Raw genomic sequence first — 22104 nt, forward strand, 5'->3', positions numbered from 1 at the left:
TGAAAAGAATGATTTTGCTGAAAGATTTGAAATTTTGTTAGACTATCAAAATAATTTTAAAAATTCAAATCGATTGTTAAAATATCAAAATTTTTTGCAGCATTGCTTATCATTTTTTAGATTCCAATACAATTATTATTTTGATCATCCAACAATATCATTTTCAGATATATGTCCCCTCAACAAAATTTTCGATTCTTCAGCAAAATTGTTGTTTTCGTGTGTATATTAATCAATATAATCTCACACTCACCGTTTCCCTAGCATCCCTCTCGATCAGATCAATATCGAGATCATTCTGAGTGAACGAGATTAGTTCGATGTTCTCACTGATTTCGCTTTCCTGTTCTTGCAGCGACACATCTCGCGCGAAGCTGCAGCTATCCGAATCATCCGAGTCCATGCAAGAAAGAATCGACATGGACGATCCGAGCGATCGATGACCTCCGACATGATGCGATTTAGACAATACAATCTCCCGATCGTTCAACCACCAGCCGAAATTCTCCTCGCCGTTGGGTGACGACGAGTCGTACTTGGCGGCGGTGCCGTCTCTTCCGTCCAGATAAAACATCGCCCAGCAATTCCTGACGTTTTTCAATCGACGTGGAACGCGTGCAGATTTTACCGTGAAAATTCCGTCTGCAAGTAAGACGGATTGACATGTGGAAGAAATCGAGTTTCGCGGTAATTCTCGCAAACAGGAGCACCTGAAGCGCGTGTCTCGAAATTCGCGCATCGACGAATCCCGAAGCACGCAATCCCGACTTGCCGATAATAAATTCTACACGATTTCGATTTGTCAACAACGAGTTTCGACGATAAATCCGCAGTCTGACGAGTTCTTCGAAAAACTAAAGATAACTAAAAATACCTCGCCATATTACGCAACGCAACAAATAAGTAATGTTATTGAGAGATATAATATATTGATGAAGAATATATCTTGTATCAGAACTTATATACGAGATCTTAATTCTACACAGAAAAAATGTTTTTGATAAAGTCTCTTATATAAAAAAAGTATCTCTATAAAAATTAAGATAGATAAAAATCTGAAAATAATTTTGCTGACTTTATGTAGGATTTCTCAAACATAATGAATAATGCTGTAAAAAGTTTTAACATTTTAACAAACAGTTTGAGCGTCTCCATAATTTTGATGGCCCAACAAATTATTTTCAGATCAGCTAAATTTTTTAACTAAAATTTTAGATACTTCAGCAAAAGGTTCTTTCTGTGTATATATAAAAAAAGATAAATAATGATTTAACGATGAAAAATATAAATTTTAACATTATAGTTTTCGTACAGCTATTCGTAATCATTTGAGAAACATCTGTAATGAGAAAATTGCAGATGAAGATAATACAGTTTCGTTCTTCCTTTATCATTAATTTTATCCGAGTTTTGCTCAGCTTTCTTAATAATTTTGGTCAAATGGGATTTACCAAAGACAGCAACTCAAAATGTACAAACGGTACGAGCATAAAATTTGCGATGTGTTAATACGTCAAACATTAATCTTTTATGAATCGTGAAAAGCGAGTGACTCTATAAGCGCCTTTACAACTGGAAAGTCATACAGCACTCATCTATCTTCGTTTATCTAGTAATGTCACTTAAATATGCACTTAGTGAATATGTACGTTGAACAAACGATAAAATTTTCATTCGTTCGAAATCTCACGCGTACCTTGCGTTCATAGGTCTATAAAATCCAATGGCAACCGATAAATTTAATTAGTCGTACAATTTCAAATTTTCTCTTCTTTTAATTTTTTTTTAAACGTTTCTTATTTTAACTAAGAAAAAATATTTAAATATTAAATTAATATTATGCGATTAAAAATGATTTGTCGATACATTCATTTGTTAAATTAACTGTTACATAATTTATCAATTATTTAATTTAAATTTTATTTAAATTATTTTATTTCACATTAATTAACACTAAAACTTTTTTCAATGTTCCATTATTCGCGAAGGTATTCGATATCATTGACTTTTACATACAGCGTCTAATTAAAAAGGAAGAAAATAAAATTAATTTCTTTCATTTAAAGATAAATATAGTAAATACGCAAAGTAATCTCATTACAAGAAAAAAACGCTCAATAACGCAACATATCCTCACTAACTCCGCCGATAGTGATATTTATTTATAAATTCTATCTCTCACAGAAAGAACGGATTTGCTGATATGTTAAAAAATTTAGTTAAATGTAGATCTAAAAATAATTTTGTTGAATTATCAAAATGATTATATAAAACACTTAAGCATTGATGACAATTCCGTAAAAAGTTTGAATATTCTAGCAATTAATTTGAGCTATATAATTATTAAATATATAGCTCTTATATAATTATTTTAAATTAATTCCAAACAAAATTATTTTCTTTGTATCTAAACTTTTATCTCAGCAAAATCGTTCTTTTCGTGCACGAAATTATTTGCAAGTGTAGAACCCGATATCTTCGTAATTACGTTTTTTAACAAGCCACACTGGCACTGACGTTCGCGACTGACTAATCGACTGACGAATGAAGCCGGTTTGCGCATCGAGCTGTGTCCTGAAGATTTTTTATCTAGCATTCCAGCACGTAATATGTACGTAATCCAATCGGCGCAGGGTGATCAGATCGCCCGGGATAAGATCGTGTTTAATGAACCTCGATGACCATCACGCATCACATTTCGTTTCGCGATCGCGACCGGAACCGCTGCGCCGATTGACCGCTTAATGCGTCAGCACGTCGGACGTCGACTGTCAGCGGTCAGCCATTCCTTGACCATCGGTCGTCATAGTAACTCTAATTTAATAATCCGTCATTTCCCGCTTTGCGTGTCGCACCTTTGCCGGTACCAGGAAGCTCTATACTACACTGCAGCGGGCCTTCCCTATATTAAACTGTAGAAAACTGCGGCTTGAAGAAAAGGAAGGTAAGCAAATACTGGTCCTTCTGATTCTTTTCTACTTATGGTAGTGAAATAATATTAGCCAATGAATCCCTGATAAAGAAACGGTACAATCTTTGCATCGGAGTGTTTTTACGTTTGTTTTCTGTGGCTGAACTAGTGTACACTTTTGGAACTTAAAGTGAGATAGGTGTATGTTTGATATTTATTGAGAGTTCTAGTGTAGTTTAGTACAGAAACAGAAAACAGATATGTTTAACACATATGTTTAAGAATTGAGACACCTCCACTCCTTAATGACTCACTCCAGAATATTGTAAGTCGCGTATTTATGCCGGTAATTATGAAAGTAAGTTAAAAAATGAATTTCTTCCATATTTTATATAATTACATAATTATACAAAATATGGGATAAATTCATTATATTTCGATTTTTTACTTATTTTCATAATTGAGGAGCAAACTTTCAAAATACGTTTTGTTCAAAATTTTATTTTTTTAGTTAGAAAAGGCGTAGTGTTCAGTATTGAGTGACTTATATTATAAGCTACTTTGAGATGAAATATTTTTTCATTTTAATTTATATGCCGAAAAAACATTGACATTTCAAAGTGCATTGTAGTTTTTTAACTAGAAACAAACAAAATGCATTTGTTTAACAGTTTTAACAATCGTTAAGAAATTTTATTTAATATTTCACATCCTACTGATTGGCATATTTTTATTTTCTGTAAAGTGTGCGTAGTTTCTTGTGTGCATAGTTTCTTTCTTTCTCGTTTTTTAAAAATATTTTGGACAAAACGCATTTTGAAAGTCTGCTCCTCAATTACTGGAACATCTAAGATTGTCTTATATTTACATCCATCTCTTAAGTAGAGTCTTAAGATAAACCAATCACAGGCCAGTATTCATAGTCGATTCTTATATTCAAGACCATCTTAAGTACAGTCTTAAGATGTCGATGAACTAATCAGAGGGCCGCATTAGTATTTTAAGATATTACTTAAGATGATCTTAAAGTAAGAACCGATTATGAATATCGGCCATAGATTGGCACAGAATAAATCGATGATGGCTTGGCAGTAACAGCTGCATCAACGAACTTTGTTGCGATTTTCGCACTTCTTTCTTTTCTTTTTTTAAACTTCGATCATATATTGTTCGCAAGTCTCCCTCTTTTTGTATCGACTTTGTGGCGAATCCACCATTGTGGTAAATAATTTCACATTGCAAAAATCACATTAATCATACATAAAAAATCACAATTCGGATGACTTCCCGCGAAAATTTTCACCTCTTCAAGCTCGTAGGAAAAACGTTGCGCCACGCACTTTAAAAAGCAGTGTAATGTTCCGTAAAATGACTCTTTTCGGACGCGGTGAATAGAGTGACGTATTTTCAATGAATTACGCGAAAAGAGTTTACGTTTCGAGTGAAGTAAAGAAACTCGATTGAGTTTGGATTAAACGAATTTAGTTTAGCAATTCGTCTTCCTTTGACGAGCTACACAGAAAGAACACCAGAAAGATTTTGCTGAAGTATTAAAAATTTAACTAGAAAGAACAGATTTGAAAATAAATGAGTCGCAAGGCATATTTGGGGAATCCCTATACCTATTAAAATTTTAAACGAACAAGATCTTACAATCGTTCCTAACCAAAAAACTCTGTCATATTCTTGTAACGTATCAGCGACTTGTCTTTTCTATGACCGCTACTTTCTCTCGCACTTTGACTAAAGGTAACACCACCACATAATAACACACTCTTAGTTAATTCATACGTACGTTGTAGACTTCAATTGGTATAATTTACTTCATTTCTCTCAAAATCTCTTCTTCTCTCATGAGCATCGATACTATTCCAGCCTGACTTGTTTTCGCTTGTATACCGTGCTCCGAAATATCACGCCGCACTTTTATTGATCCGGTATCATTATTTATTAATATTTTCAGTGTCATTGGGCGAGTAGAATGATAAGCGTGTACATGCGTGCGATCGCGATGATTCTCGCCGACTGACAGGGAATGACGTGTCCACGGGCCGTTCTGTATTTGTGATAACTCGCTGACCCGTGTATTACTGTGATAATTTCAGCCACGCTAAATATTGACTATTGATTCGTTTGTATGTGTACATGTATACATACAATCGCGCATCGTCACGATGTTGCTAAACAGACAGAAGCAGAAACTCGTAAAGCGCTCGCGTGCATGCAAATAGCGCGATCAAAATTGCGCGGCGAAATAATTCGCGGGAGAGAATCGCAGGAGAGAATCCAATAGTGACGGACAAACTCCTCGAAAGTTTCAGTAAAAAGAAAAAGAAGAAGTCTCTTTGCAGACATCAGGGAGAAATCAGGTTTTAAAGATTCTCTAAAGATGTCACAGAAAAGTTTTTTCGAAAGAGAAATCTTCAGAAATTTCTTCCATCGAGGTTTTGAAAGCTCTCAATCATATAAAAATATGAAATTCTTAGTTGAGTTTAGAACGACAAAATAGTTGCTTTTTACTCAAACTCGTTATTTCCTTGTGTCAAAAATTATTTTTGGTGAAAACTTAAAGGTGGATATTTCGCTTGTCGTTGATTAAAATTCTATCTAATTGTAAAATTTGTCATAAAATTGAGTTACACTTGTAATATTTATACTGTTTTGATCATAAATATAAAGCACTCTTAAAAATCGTAAATTGTTTTATATGTAACAAAAAATAATTTTAAAAAAGTTTTACTAAAAAATAATATTCATCTTTATAACAATTTTAATTGTTAGTTTTCCCTTGACTTTTATTGATAAAAAATTTGAAGATATTTTATAAATATTTATGATCAAGACTTACACATATATACATATATGTATCGCAGAAATATAATTATCGATTATTGATAATTTTTTATTAATATCACTGATTATAAAGTGTTAAGGAATATATACTTTTATCAATAAAAGTCTATATCGAGTCTATATCTGTTTAAATTCTCTAGAAGATATTCGAGAGAGTAAACATCTCTCTTAAACGTTGAATTATCCGGATTAGCTGTCACAAATGCAATTTTCCCTCGAAACGCGAGCAAACCTCAAACATTACTCGCAGCCAAACATCAGGGTGTACATACCGTTATCACGCTGATTAATTGCTTTGCTCAAACTGATTAATTAATTAACCTCAGGCAGTGAACACGTAGAATGTAAATATTCGATTATTATATAATTCGCCCTGGATATTAATTCAGTCAGTAGGTGTAAAATATTCATAAACGTTCACTCACCGATTTTCCCTTTCGTTCTCGAAAGGAAATGATACCATTTTTTTCCTGCTATTATCCATCGATCGGTAACCTTTTGACAGTCAAATATCTCTTTCGTATATTAATACGTCTTTTTGATATTCACGATAATATGGTTACATAATTGTTGAGCGGAACATTTTACTGTTACTTATCAAGCAAAAGATAAACAAGTTGAAAAATTCTTAAGTGGAGAAAGCCAAATTCTATTTCAAGTAACTTCTCTTCTAATTAACATTAGAAGAATCGAGTAATCGTTATTGATTGTTTCTATTTCTAAATTAATTTCTTATGTAAAAGAGAAGTCTTTTTAAAAAACAATTTTTTTAGTTCTTTAAATAATTACATCTTTTGTAAAATATATTTGGTTCTTCGTTACTTTTTTATTTTTGTAATAATTTATTCGTTCAATCCTTTTAGTGAGTAAGAAATATTTAAAGTTAGTGACACAAGACACGTCGTCAGCAGTTCTTTGAAAGCAAATGAATATATTAAAAAAATATTTGAAAAGTATATTACATTCATTAACATGCGTTTACTTATATAAAAAAAATACTAAATTTTAATAAATTTTAATAAATATTTGTTTGAATGGTTCTAAGTAAGTATTTTAAGTAAATATTTACTAATGTTTAGTAAATATTTACTTAGAATATTTACTTATCATGGTCAAAACTATTCAAACAAATTTACTGTAAATAAATGTTTACTTAATACTATTAGGTGTTGGAATTAATTCGTAGCGTTTTACAAGTGATGGGAAGTACTTTCATTAATGTATTTTTTAATGCTCATGTGAAATAAATAACATTCTTTCATTAAAAAACGCTACGAATTAATTCCAACACCTAATATTTAAAGAAACATGTGTTAAGATTTAGTAATTTTTTTCAGTATATTATGACCATAATCATCATTATTATTGATTATAGCTTGTTGATATGCTTTCCACGAGCTTTTTATGAAATTTTTAGAAATGTGAAAATGAAGTCGATCGATGGATTGACCTTTTCAATCTCCAGACATAAATCTGATTGAAAGTATTTGATCAATGAAGATAAAGTTTCGAAAAACATAATTATTTACTTTAAAACAGTATTCTATAGTAGCATTAACAGTAGTCTATAGTAGCGTATAGTATAATTCTAATTAAGATGAACAAGTCCAATCGTGATGACCAAAATTCTGATTGATACGAATCTGTTGATTCATTCAATTTGAACCAGAAATTTTTTTCAATACACTAACTGTACTTCTAGTGTTAACACTTTTATTTTATTGTATCTACGAGTGTGACAAATCAGATACCTAGAAAAATTACACGATTATATCGATAGAAAAATATGCACGTCGCATTTTCTTGAAAGAGAAGCTCTCTGATAACACAACGTGACGTAGCGCGGCGGCCGCGGCGTACCTGCAAATATCGCGAGCCGTAGATTGTCCTGAGAAATAAACTGTTTTCCGATCAGTCAGCCTGTGGTCTAGGGGTACGATTAAAGGGGTACTGATCCGTAAGCACGTATGTGTAAAGTATTCGAGACTACATGCTGATTTTCATTTTTTCCCAGAGATTTTTATAATCAAAGTTCAACTAGCTCCGAGGATGGACAGGTGTCAAAAGGGGCGGTTTTTCGAGACGTTTTTTGGCACGAATATTAATCAAGATGACGTGGACAGACCTTGATCGAGGGAGAAAAATGATCGTGCATCGTTGATAACGTTATCGCAGCGGCGTACGTCGTTGCGCTCGCTATCAGGTATAACGGACGCACGTGCATGCCTCCGCGGTTGAGCGCGATTACTAGGCCTGCATTGTGACGCGGCCCGAACAATTCCCCGGAAAAATGACAGTAAAAGTTGGGGATGATGGTTTTTTAAATTAGTTTTTCCTTATCCATAGACCACGGGCAACACGATGTACAAAAATTACAGTAAGAAAAGATGCAGATTTATTGCAGTTTTTCCGAATTTTTAATCTGTCAATTTGTCTATTAAGGATGATCCAAATTCAAGCCAAAACGTTTAGTTTTCCCCAGAAAAATAACACTAAGAGTTAGGGACGATGGTTTTCTAAATTAGTTTTTCCTTATCCGTGTACTACACGATGTACAAAAATTATAGTAAGGAAAGATGCAGATTTATTGTAGTTTTTCCGAATTTTTAATCTGTCAATTTGCTTACTGAAGATGATCCAAATTCAAAACGTTTGGTTAGTTAATCCTTGCAGCTTTGTATATATTATTAAATATTAAAGAAGTAATGATAATCCAATTCCTTGAATTAGATAACATTTTACTGCTATACACGAAATTAGCAAAGTTAAATGTAAAAGCATATAAATACTTTTAAATTAAATATAGTAATAATAGTATCATATTATAACAGAATATATACACGTATTATTTTGTCATGAAAGTTGGTTACATTATAACACTGCATTTTGATGTTTTATCTAAAATACAGTGTTAGATATGAAAGCAGTAATGTTATTAATCCAATCTTTTGGCTTAAATAACATTTTGTTATTTTTGGCTTCCATGTGTGTCAAAATATGAATCGATTCATTTCTGTTAGTTTTAGAGTAAATAACATCCACATTAATGTGTGCAAATTAGTAAATAATAAATTAAGTTTGAATCAAATTTAATATATTTTCTTCAGTAATTTATTTAACTTTATTATCTTAGATAAATTAATGATATATTAAGTGACAATCTATTATAGAAATGATGAAAAATAAATCGACTTGATTATAATTTGACATTATAAATTTAACAGTGTCATCTAATTTTTAAAGTTTTTTATTACATATTGTTTACCGCGCTGACTCTCAACGTCTCTTAAATTGTTATTAGTTTGTTGAATTATTGGAAATCCTTATTAATGTTTTTTTTATATTATATTTTTAAATCATAAAAAAGTGATTCACACGTTCAAACGAAAATTTCTATTTATAAAATGTACGAGCGGTAACGCTATCTATCTCGTGTTAATCTTTAAAATTTGCTCGAATCGCGTAAAACAAAGCCGAAAGAATATATACGGATCGAAATTCATTTATAAAGCCTGTGTGTTTGCAAAGTATCTTTTTTTTCTGATGAGGTAAAATTGAAATGACTAAATTTGTGACTGTTTTTTGAAAACCAAATTCATATTTTACGATTCTCATTATACCATGGGATAAGTATAATCAAATATTTGCTCGAACATTAATTACAGGTTCACGCAGTGGCGTATTTCAAATTAGTTTGGCGCTATTCGAATTCGAGGTCTGTTGATTTTCCACGTTTAGAAGACTAGAATCGCTTTGTGTGCATTTACCTTGTGATCCCGATTACGCTAATCTCGCTTTATCGAATAGGAAGATCGCGTCAACTTTTTGCGATAAGGTGAATTAGATCGGCTGTGTATCGTCATGCGAGAAACTGTGAATTTCGCGATTGAAACGAGAGAAGGGGAGAGGAAGGATCGAGTGTCATTGAATTACAATGGCGAAGGACTCGAGTTCGACGATGTAGTTGGATAATAACATCATCCACTGCACGATACAATGTCTAGGATCGCTCTCGCGAATTATACTTCTCTTGATAATCCAGTCACTCGATAGCGGTCATTTCAATGTGATTGTGTAACGTGGCTTGTTATCTGATATATATATATATATATATATATATATATATATATATATATATATATGTTTGTTATAATAATATCAGATATAAAAATATTCTATATAAATAATATATAATAAAAATGTTGTGATATGTAGAAAGCTTAATTCTAAAGTTTTCAGGCGTAGATCAGCAAAGCCAGATATTTATCATATAATTTGTTAGTAGGTCCATTCTTTACAACTGATCTTATTGCATGGTTTTTATTTCTCTTCATGTTGAATATAACAGAGATGTTGAAAAATAACCCTGCAAATGTTGAAAAATTTTTTGAAAGCTTAGAACAGTAAAAAAAACCAATCTGAACAAAAAAGACTCAGATTGCGACGGAAAAAACAAAAATATGAAACAGAGTATAAATTAAATTAAATTATATTATAATTATAACATATATAAATATCATAATTGTTGAAGCTTTATCTTTTATATATGAGTATCTCCTTTCATGCTCATCCTTGTCTTATGTTTAATTAAATGCAAGTTACACGATTAACGTGCTATTCTGGAAAAGTTTTTTTATAACATCAAATTGAGAAGGAATATTAAATTAGCAAATTTGTACTCGATCCAGAATTATATTGAGGAAATAGTTTTGTTCTCGACTAAAACGGGAAATCTTGAATAAATTGTCTTATTCTACGTACGCAATTATCTGTCGCACTCGTGTAAATTCATTTCGACGGAAGTCACGACGCCAACGGAAACGAGACATTCCTTATGCGTTTTCTATCAAAACAGATTTCACTTTTTTATCGTTATGCCAACATTGCGACGTTATGACGTTTCGATCTCTCCATTCTTACTTGTTATGAATAAAAGAGAATTAAAAAAGAATTGATTTTTTTATCAAAGGTGTAATGAAAGAAATACTATTTTTTTAAATAAATTTTGACCTTCTGAATACAAAATACTAAAAAATTGAGCAAGAACACTGAAATTTGAAGGATGTTAAAAAAAAGATTTTTGTTCAGAAAGGTAAAAGAAATATTGCTTTTGTAGATTTTGAAAATTCAAATGTAATGTATTTATTCAAATTTCAATGTTCTTGCTTAATCTACGAGATATTCCCTAAACGTCAAATTTTTTAATAATTTTATCTGGGAAGTCAAAATCTACAAAAACTAACTCTATTTCTTTTTTTGAGTAAAAATCGATTCTTTTTTGACGTTCTCCTTTCCATCACGGAAATAAGAATTTTTCAAAGAGTTCGATCGAGTTGTACACGCAGATCCGAGAGATCCGGAGATCAAACGTAGTGATCAATCTATGACTATAATCAAAGGTAAAAGTGCGATATAACAGAGACAAATGAAAAAGGTAAACTCGAGTCATTAATTTATCTCATATGTCTTCGCATAAATAAAGAGAATAAGATTTCTATCGACGGGGATGAAAAGTGAAGTAGTGGAGGTCAAAACCGCAAAGACGCAAGATGTGGAAAACATTCAGGATCTCCCCCAGGCTTGTTTCTAAGTAAATCATTCCCGTGAAAGTCACGTTCTCGTCGAGCGAAGGATACGACAGCCGAGATGTCACATAACCCGCAGACGTCAGTCTGCGATGTTGAAAATTTTAACAGGATCGTCCCGAGGCTCTAGCTCGTCTTCTACTTATATTTTTCTCTTTCCAGGAAATGCTCAAGGAACAAACCGTCCCGTCGAGCCCCATTCTGGGGTTGTATTTCCGTTATTCCTATGCGAAAAAATTCACGTTTCACATCATCGTCGTGGTGCATGGCACATACGCGCGCTCGAAATACCGAAATTCGAACAGGTTGCGGCGCACGCGTGGCAAGATGGCCGTACGGGGGTAAGTCGTAACGGTGGGTATCGGTGCGGGGGTTGTTCGTTCGTTCGTTCGTTCGTTCGTTCGTTCGTTCGTCGGTGACGACGGCGGATCGATAACGGCGCGACGGTAGTGCGCGAACACCGTGAGCAACGGTCGGCGGTCGTCGCCGTCGTCGTCATCGTCGTCGTCGTCGTCGTCGTCGACACCGTCGTCGTAGTCATCGTTTCAGCCCCCCCGAGTGCTGGAGTCGCGGCGCGTGTCGAGTGCTGGACTACGTCGAGCGTCGACCGAATGCCAATTACGTACGTGCTACCGCGGGACGTGCGTCGTCGGCGGTAGCTGTGTCGTTCGACCGACCTGGTCCGCGAATCCGGTGGGTTTCCGATCTGATACTCCAGTTCACCGGTTCTCCGGCTTTCGGCTACGTCATCCCCGAAAGACGACGACGCGCGCGCGAGGTGAACGCGCGTCATAGAGTCTCCTGTCTCGCGTCGCGGCGATTGATTCACGCGGGTTATGCATCGCGGCGCGGGTGCGGCGGTGAGTACGCGGAGCGGGAAGCAGCAGCCGGTCGTCGCCCTCGTGTCGGCTGGTGAGGAGGCGCGCTGAGACGCGCCGGACATGTCGGCGATGTCCTGGGGCACGGCCGCGAGCCACCGGTTCGCGGCGCCGCGTCGCCGAGGGACGTTCGCCGCCCTGCTGCTCGTCGTCGTTCTCGCTCTGCTGACGGCCACCGTCGCCGGCGAGAAGAGCAAGAAATGTGAGTAGAGGACAAAGAGGATAGATATACTTCTTGCCCCAGTAGTGGAACGCGACGTCCGCGACGTCCGCGGAGCCCTCAACGTGCGACGACGTTTTTATTCGCGCGGCTGTCACGTGGCGGTCCAGGACGCTTTAAACGTCATCCGCGTGCGGATTGGCGTGTCGATTACGTTAAAAGCTACGTAGTTGCACGTAGAGGACTCCGCGAAACACGTCGGACTTGTCACGTGCGAACGAGATTTTCGGCACTTTAAGTAGTTTATCGATTTCTCGCATGTAGGACACGCTGAAACGTTCAAATGCGTTTGACTTACTCTATTTATGAATGGTTTAGAATACATTGCTCTTAAAAGTTCACCATGCGAGAAATTTGTGTAGAATACATAGGTTGGATAAATAGTTAATCTGTTCTTGCAAATTGTATAACGTATGCGAGTAATATAATGCTTGAATGTATAATATGTAATTAATACATATTTGAAAATTACATATTAATCGTGCTAATGTTTGTTAATTGAAATGATAGATCGGTCGGAGTTAAGAATTTTCGAATATTATTTCACATACTTGTGAATAAAAGTTTCCAATGTTTAATCTTTACTCCTTTTCTGTTGAATTTATTAATACAATTTATAATTTACAGTACAATTTAGAATTGTGTACAATTTTTAATTTATGAAACTAGAAAAAGATGAAGAGTTGGATGAACTAAAATTAAAATTAAACTGCACGAGACATTTCTAACAATGCAGGTTAATTTTAATTTTCATTTAATTTGCTCTTTATCTTTTTTTAATTTACTCTTACTGTTTTTTAAATTTACTTTTCTTTTATAATAATTTATTTATCTCTTTCTAATTCTTGTAGAGCTGGAAGATAAAAAATAAGTTAAATCGAGATTAAAATTAATTTATGCTGATAGAAACAAACATGAACTTGAAATCTTCTCTTGAAATCTTTATATAAAGGTAAACTTTATATATGCACGCACGTGTCTTATAAGAACACATTTTCGGAAGAGTGAATTTCATGCTCTTGCATGCACTTCCCACTAGTTGTGGGGCCTCGAAGTTTTTGGTGGGCGTCTTTCATTCAGTTCGCGACTAGTAACGGTAGTACGCGCGTAGTACGCGTGTAGTATGTTTACTACGTTGCGTAGTAAACCCCCCTGCTGTTATCCGCCTCTCGCGCGCGCTCGACGGAAAAGAATGAACGCGACAGCACCGGTCTCGTCGATCCCAATCGACCATCTCGTTTCCACGATCGAAATCGTTGTTCGATACAAATGTCGGTGGAACGGCGTGTAAGAAAGCCGTAGGAACGCGAGGGAAATTACACCTGGGAGGCTGCAATCCTATTTCTTGCAAGGAAACGATCGTTTTTCCGTGGCAGGTACTTTGCGAGATATATTGTTGATTAGAGAGTCTACTAGTACACTGAAAAATTGAGTGTCTTTTCTACGGAACACATAATTAAATCTAGAACAAAAAAATTATGTCAATTCAGAATAAAAAAAAATTGTAACAAATTATATTATAGAGATAATTATCTTTCGATTATTAATCGAAAGAGTAAATCACGCATGGCTCATTATTTCTATGTGCGATTTAAGCTGTTTATTTTTATTTTACATATTCCGAATATTAATAATATATTTTATAAATTCATTTATTAGAAAGTCCAGTGCACAATAAAAGAAATATTAGAAATAAGATTAAATATTAAGTATTAGAGAAATAAAAAAATTAGAAACAGAGATATAAGATATAATATGTCTTATATATACATATATCGTAATTACATTTAATGTCTGCTTTTAATATTTTTATTTCTTTAATATTTAATATTTATTCTTATTTCTAATATTTCTTCCAATGTGCACAGGACTTTATAAATAATATTTAAGGAACTTGTACTCTCTTATGAAAATTGTACTCTGTACAACTTTTAGAATGAATCTCACTCTTAAAAAATGAAAACTGAATCACTCATTCTATTTCAAGATTGGCTCAATTTATGTTCTTTAAAGTGAAATTTTACTTCAAAGAATTAAAGAGTGTGGGGTAAAAAAATTTTCAATTTTTTATAAGAAAGATAAAATAACTTTATTATCACTTTTTATTTCATAGCGCTTTGCATTATACGTAAGTAATCGTGTTGCGTAAATAAGAAAAGTTGCAGCATTATTTACAATACAACAGAAATATACGAGTCTTTTAATAATCCATTAATAATCGATTTTGCTCCATAAGCAGCTTATTACAATGCTTTTCCTTTTACTTAAATCTATCGGAGATCTCGCCTGTTAAGTGCTCGGAGAATAAAACATAATGATTAAACGTGCGTTTATCTACCAAAGCCTGAATGAGAAACTTAGAAATACTTGATCCGGGAGGTCCCAGGAAAAAAGTTAAATTAACCCCAACTTTAATCGAAGCGGTATAATCGACGGCGCACGTAGAATCCTATCTTTTTGATGAAATTGCCTCGTTATCTCAACTTCGTGAATGCAAAGGCTCGGCTCGCAGATCCGGTTAAAGAGAACAGCACGCCGTTAACCTCCGTTAGACACGCTCATTAACACGGCACACGAATTTTTGCCATTTTTGCCGTTAACCAACGTTAAGCCTCGATTATCTATTCAGAACCTTTAAAAAAATATCAAACTTTAAAAAAAATTTTAATTCTCGCATGAAAAGAATGATTTTCCTAAAGTATCTAATTTAACTATAAATACAGATTTAAAAATAATTTTATTAAACTATCAAAATAATTATACAGAACATTCAAGCATAACGAATAATGTTGCAAAAAATTTTATAGCAATCAACTTAAGTGTTTTACATGAAAGCGTGCCGAAGCAGAATGTGATCATTTTTCGAATTTTTAAGAGAAAGGGAGAACTTATTTTTTTTAATAATATTGTTTTTTTAAACTATCACTTGAAAAAATTATCGTAAAGATATGAACAAGCAAGTTTCTACAAAAATTTTTAAGTAATTTTACTATAAAAAAAGTCGAGTTTAAATTGTCGAAATATCAATTTTTAGTCCAAATAAAAACTCCAATTGCAATAATGGACTTACAACGTTTTGAATTACACTGTCTATTTTTTTCCACTCGTGTATTTCCACGTCAAATATTAATATGATAGAACACAGCATTTACAACCCAATTTATACACTGAAAAAAAATGTTAAATTTGAATAAATATTTGTTGGATAGTAAATATTTACTAATACAAATATTTACTAATATTTATAACTAAATATTTACTAATGCAAACGTATATTTATTTGACACAAGAACCATTAATTTGATCTAAGTCACTTTTTTGTTAAGTAAATATTTATTTATTGTAAGTAAATGTTTAGTTAATATTTAAACAAATATTTATAAAAATTCAGTAAATTTTTTTAGTGTACAATAAAATGCATTTTTACAATTTTAACAAATTGTAATACATTTTGTAGTCGCACACCTCAATTATGTATTTTGACGTTTTAATAAAATTATTTTCACGAATATCTAGCTAAATTTTTAGATACTTTAATTAACCATTCATGCAAGAATTTGGAGAGAAAACCTTCATTTCTATCTCCACATTACATTCATTTCACATGAAGATTTTATTACGTACGTCGCGATTTTGCACAGTAGTTCAAGAAATTAAAGCTCTGAAGTTTCACCACGCACAAGTCAAATTAGTATTTCGCTAATTTACTTATGTCGAGTTTCATTGTGCACAAGAAATTCAAGGAACAGTGATACTGAGCTTAGCATTGAAAGTTTATGATATTCCTCTCGGAATGGACACGCTTTTACATTTTTAATTATTTTTATTCATTGCCAATTGTGCAAGACTTCATTGCGCGTGTATTTGTGTTCAATTCACAGTGTATCATACTTTATTATACACGGGACATATCGTCCACGTAACTTCTGTCTGTTTTTACCCAATCGGATTAGCCAATCGGCCCTTGGATGTTCTTGTCGACCCTTGTCCTCCTATATTTTTCCCAGAGAAGGTGAAGTTTTTGTTAATTTCCGCTTCCAGTCGCAAGGGATACCTGTCTTCCTTCCCTTTCCGAGACATAATAAACTTCTCCTTTCTCTCCGCTTCACCTTACACGTTTCATAGTCCGCACAATATATTTCCGTTACGCGAAATCCCCCGCGAAAATAACCATCCTTGTCCGCCCGTGGACGAAGTAATAAAAAAACGTAATAAAAGACTCCTTCCATTATCCCCGGCATTACTCGTTAGAGTTTGGCGATGTAGGCCGTTCGAAATATCGGCGTCTTTCTCACTTTTACTGCCTTTCGTATCTCCTAGATTTTTTTTCATCTTTGTAACATTTCCCCTTCGTTAAATTTCTTCAGCTCGTTCCGGCCTCGCTCAGCTTTATGGCGGACATTAATGCACGTTTAGCTTCGACAAATTGGAACACGGAGTGACCCCGGCGAGAATTATAATACGATAATAAGCTGCACGATCGTCCTTGTCATTGTAATGTCGAGCGAAACTCATTGGCGGATTTAGATATTTGTCAAGGCCATTGGCAAGCCAATTTTTTTTTAAAATCAAATACGAAAAAATAGAATATTAAAAATAAAAATAAACAATCCGTTCAAAGCTAATAAGAGTCAATAATATAATAAAGAAGGTTATGAAAAATAATTAATTTAATAATATAAATTATAATTTAATCGTTGGAACCTTTGACTCTTATTAACCTTGAACAGATTATATTTTTATTTTTAAGTTTGTGAATCTTAAAATTTGATATAAAATATTAAACTATTACTTAAAATTATATTAACAAAAGAAGAATATAATAAAATCTATATTTTTTCATATTTATAAGAGTTTCATAAATTAAAAAATATTTTTCAAATATCAAAATTGAGATTAAACATTTCAGAAATATTAAAAAAATATATATAACATTTTATTTTAAATAATATTAAATATAATATCTTTCGAGATATCTATCGAGGCATCTATCTTACGGTCTTCATGGCTTCTTCCGTGGATCCACCATAGTGGCGAAACTTCCGTCGCGCTTCGGCGCGCATTTCCGCGATGAAATTATCGTGACGTCGCCGCGGGCCGGTTTGGCGAAGTATCGGCATGCGAAAATTGCGGTAATCACGCCGAAGTTACCGGGAACAACGTTAATTGTTTGCACCGGTGGCAGCCAGGTCGGGATTACACCCACGCCTGGTAACACGGGTCGGGAACGAACGCGGCACCGGCCGATAAACGAAGCTAATTACGTGACAGACGAATTAGCTCGGACGGCGTGCCGCGTTTCGACGGTAGCCGCGAATAGATCGACCAATCGATTGATCTGTGGATTCAGATAATCCGAATGCGAACGCGGTGATCATTAGCGTCTGATTGCGCCGCTTATAAAAGTCATCTATGCCCGAACGACATGTTCCGGATGGACGTGACAAAAATGCGAGTTCAATTTTCGTTTTTTTTTTTTGTTAATATAACGTTTTTCGTCTCGACGAATGTCGAAAAATGAAAAGCCGCAATTCTCCCATCAGGACAGAAGGCCGAATTAATAAAGCGTGGAGAGAACCGTCGGATCGTATTTTCGCAAAACGGGACCAACTAACGATATTTTCGTTTATGATGGTGATTCTGTTTCGTTGTTTGACACAATATGTGATGCAGATGCACAACTTCATATTCGCGAGCTTTGTACATATATATATATATATATTTTTTTTTTTTAGGAAATATTGCTCCCGCATCTAAAAATCCATATATTCCAGGAATATATTGTGAAATATATATAACAATATTTCAACGCGTGTGTTGCTCTTCCGTAGGAAAATTTTCCATCCGTACCATCCATCGCGGCCGTATCGATTTTATTTTTTATTATGGACAGTTCCAAGGGAATAGCTTTCCCTCTACTGTTTCGAAATATTTTGTGCATATTATAATTTAAGAATATGCATATTTATTACATCATATCGTATTTCAAGGATTATTTGAAATTGTATTTCATATACAAAGAATATTTAAAGCAGTACAGAAATTTGTTTTCCTTCTTTCGTCATTTTTATGACTCGATTATTTTCACATGTATTTTTATATTATATTTATAACATTTTTATATATTATATATTAAAAATGAGACTAAAATTTTAAATAAGTAAGATGAACAGCATTTAATTTTTTGTGGTGCATCTCGATCTTTAAGAATGTATTATACGTATTTTTTAATAAGATGCAAAATTATGAAAAATTACTAATTTTTAATATTATATTTACATCTTAAAATAATACAAAAAGTTTAACAATGATTTAGAATCTGGATGAAAATTATTAATAAGAAATAGACATGTTTTTAAAAAATTCTTAAGATGAAAGGGAAAAATTTTCACTTAAACTATAAAATTGTGTTAAATATAAACATTGACCTATTTTATACGTGTATAACATTTATTTTTATATGGAAAGTATAAATTTCCAATTCTACTTTTTCAAAGTCTACACTTGATACATTCCTTAAACAATAAATAAAAATCAACCGAGAAATGTTCAATAAATTTTCGAAGAAGGCCATATTTAATCAAAACGAATCTTGATGCTTAATAATAATTTTTGAATTTTATAATTTTCACTTCAAGAAAACTTCACGCTATTATTTGTCAGCCTTGAAACAAACTCCTAAATTGAAACAGGAGTGTATAATATCACAAATTAAACTGACAAGCAATTTAATAATACTGCTATTGAGTGAACTTTAAAACATTGTAAAGAAGTTGTTGCAAAAAATATCGCTCAACCTTTTTAAATTTCTCTCGTGCTTAAGAGAGCGCTTTTTATTTTTTGATCGAATAAAAGCGATATTAATGGAGCGGTATTAACGAATTTCTGCCTGGGATATATTTCTTTCCGTCCCAGTTAGTTATCGCGGAATTCGATCCAGTGTGTCCCTGTCGTATGACATCGATTTTGTCCTGTATACAGGTCTTCATCGTTATATAGAACCGCATACTCGAGGAACTGTCCCCGATCTTTCTCTCGGACCAAAGTACACTTGCTCTATATTTGCAGCAGGCTTTCAAGGACCCCCCCTGTTCCGTGCCTTGCATCCATGCTTCTGAAACTATGTTCTCTCAAGTGGCAGGTACGTGCAATGACTTTTTACCATCTCTCAAGCTTGAAAACAAATCTAGCGAGTTGGATAAAATTAGACGAATCGCTGTCGACGCGATACGTGTCGTACTACGTTTCAGACAACACAGTCGTTTAAAATTTAAGTCGCACGAATATAGACTCTTCATAGCAAAAATTTAATTATAAATAGGATAGAAATTTGATATAAATTTTCTGTAAATAATGCAAAAATCAAAGCGTCTCTTCTACGATAAAACATTCTACTTTTCTTTACAGAGAAGAACACGTTGTCAATAATATTACTGTTTCTCAAAATAATTTAGAGCATGTATATGTAATCTAATTGTAAGTTATCTCGCTAATTAATAAACCGCGACTATACTGGGCTTCAAGTTTAATTATTAATAGATTGATAATATTAAGCTATAAACGGTATGCGTCCTTCGAGACGTCTGATATAATTTACTTAAGACCCAAGTATCTCGTACAATTTTAATAGATGCTCTCGCTGGAATGGCTCTTTAATTGCTGCCGCACTGTATTAGCATAGGTATATCACTGCGAAGCAGGAAGTACACTGTAATTACTTGCTGAGCTTAGCGTAGGAACATTTATTACCTCGAGCGGACCGAGTGTCGCGTTTACCGCGCGATGATAATTTTATATCTTAAACGATATCGCGCATACATACGAATGTATACACGCATACACATACATACACACACACACAACCGTTATATCCGTCACGTACCTTTAATTAACGCGCGATATTTGCCTTCGCGTTTCTCGCCTACGGCGACTTAGGGGCGGATCGTCGTTGATCTTGTGTTCTCCAGCCAAACTCAGAGCTTAAGTCCGGAAATTGAAGCGCGTTTAGAAGGCTGCCCTTGAACGTTTAAACTGAATTTTAAAGCTGTCGAGGTGAATAGATAGCTGTAACAACTTAAGAACTTTAGCGTGTTGATTACACTGTATAAAAATTATATATAAAAATCACATCAATTATGATGGGTAATTTTGAAACCGTTATTAAAGGTGTATAATTTATGTACACGTAAAATAAAGTCACAATTACAAATAAAAGTATTCTTCTTTATAGTAACTAAACAATTCGCAAAAATGAATTTATAGAAATATTTACGCATTAAATCGCTAAATAACAGTTTTTTTTTAAATTAGAATGTTATTGATATGAACGAACATAAAAATGCAAATGTGTGATATATTACCATAATATTATATAATACAAACATTTTTTATTTACTTTACATGAAAACTATAAAATATACTATTGTTATTGTGTAATTTTTCATATAATATTTTATTTTATTTTATTGCAAAGTTCTATGACTGGACTACATATTAATAAAGTAATAGACTTAAAATATATGATACAATAGATACTATAATAGCTTGCAAATGGTTCGAAATGTTTAAATATAAGATATATTTAAACATTTAAAAGTAAAAGTACTAATTTTTGTAAAAACACAATTTTATACATGTATTTCCATCACGAATTGTATAATTTTCACACATATTATTTGTATAATTACATACTTCTTTTTACACGAATTTGCAATAATGAATGGCGATGTGGCATCAAAAGTTACGCAATTTTTTTTCTTCACTTAATTATCAAGTAGTTAATCTCCGTAGCCCAATGTGTATAAGCTTCCTTTTAAATTTCGCTGCGTAATTTTGCATTCGCGGCTAAATCTGGTTTACGCTTGTCGTTACCTCGTAATTGCACTCGGTAGATTTTTTTTTTCTTCACTGAACATACTCAACGTACTCTCGTGCCGTTTATGTGCCGTGACGTGAAATGCGACGTGCTCGTATCCGAGTTCCGTCGGATCGTCTACATAAATAAATTCGTGGCGCTTGGATGCCATTCTCGCGCCGATATATCGTGTATCAAAGAGTGACGCGGATGGGACTGACGGCAAGTTTACGAGCGGCGGATCGAAGCTGCACCGCGGGAAAAGAGAAAGACGTGGCTCGTGCGCTGGTCGCGCGACACAAACTTCGATATTACTTCCCGCTGCGGGCCGGAAGTGCTGGATTTATGACGGCAGGGCCCGTACGTTGTCGCTCCGTGAAACGCCAGTGAATTCATTTTCCATTCGCCGATAAGATACTTAGGATATTGGCAGCAACTTTCTGTTATCTCTTACTCTTTCCATCCTTCCCTTCCTCTCTACCTTTTCTCGTTCTTTCATCTCAGAATAAATAAAAAATATGTCCTAAAAGCGAATTATATAATGTGTTAAATGCCATCCTGAGAGAAAAGTATTTATTTATTATTATAATTGCATGGTAAACTGATTATGATACATGGAGAAAATTTTCTTTTAAAATTTACAACACAATATTTTGAAGATTTTTACAATGCACTTCAGTAAAATTAATTAAACTTATTTTATATTTTATTGTAGTTTTATTAACGAATAAGAGAGATTTACATTAAAATTTTTTGAAATACAATGTCCCACAACTATCATATTTTCAGAGTAAGCTCTAAAA

At 33.6% G+C, this 22104-nt stretch overlaps 2 protein-coding genes across 3 annotated transcripts in view; one reads left to right on the forward strand and one right to left on the reverse strand.

The window, feature by feature from the left end:
* LOC105149533 (hypothetical protein) overlaps positions 1-22104 on the reverse strand; it is a 183232-nt gene that overhangs the window by 5525 nt on the left and 155603 nt on the right. Inside the window, exon 1 of one of the 2 annotated variants that reach the window (XM_011062015.2) lies at positions 254-574. The exons of the other annotated variant lie outside the window; for it this stretch is intronic. Within the exon in view, the coding sequence (XP_011060317.2) occupies positions 254-574 (321 nt within the window). Of the gene's footprint in view, positions 1-253; positions 575-22104 lie in introns of those variants that run through there. 2 annotated transcript variants of the gene reach the window in all.
* LOC105149537 (lost and found) overlaps positions 11129-22104 on the forward strand; it is a 222557-nt gene continuing 211581 nt past the window's right edge. Inside the window, exon 1 of the mRNA XM_087412014.1 lies at positions 11129-12429. Within this exon, the coding sequence (XP_087268140.1) occupies positions 12291-12429 (139 nt within the window). The 5' untranslated portion in view covers positions 11129-12290. The remainder of the gene's footprint in view (positions 12430-22104) is intronic.

The sequence above is a fragment of the Acromyrmex echinatior genome, chromosome 12 (genome assembly GCF_024713525.1).
Source record: "Acromyrmex echinatior isolate Ae372 chromosome 12, ASM2471352v2, whole genome shotgun sequence".
In the NCBI taxonomy this organism is placed as follows: domain Eukaryota; kingdom Metazoa; phylum Arthropoda; class Insecta; order Hymenoptera; family Formicidae; genus Acromyrmex; species Acromyrmex echinatior.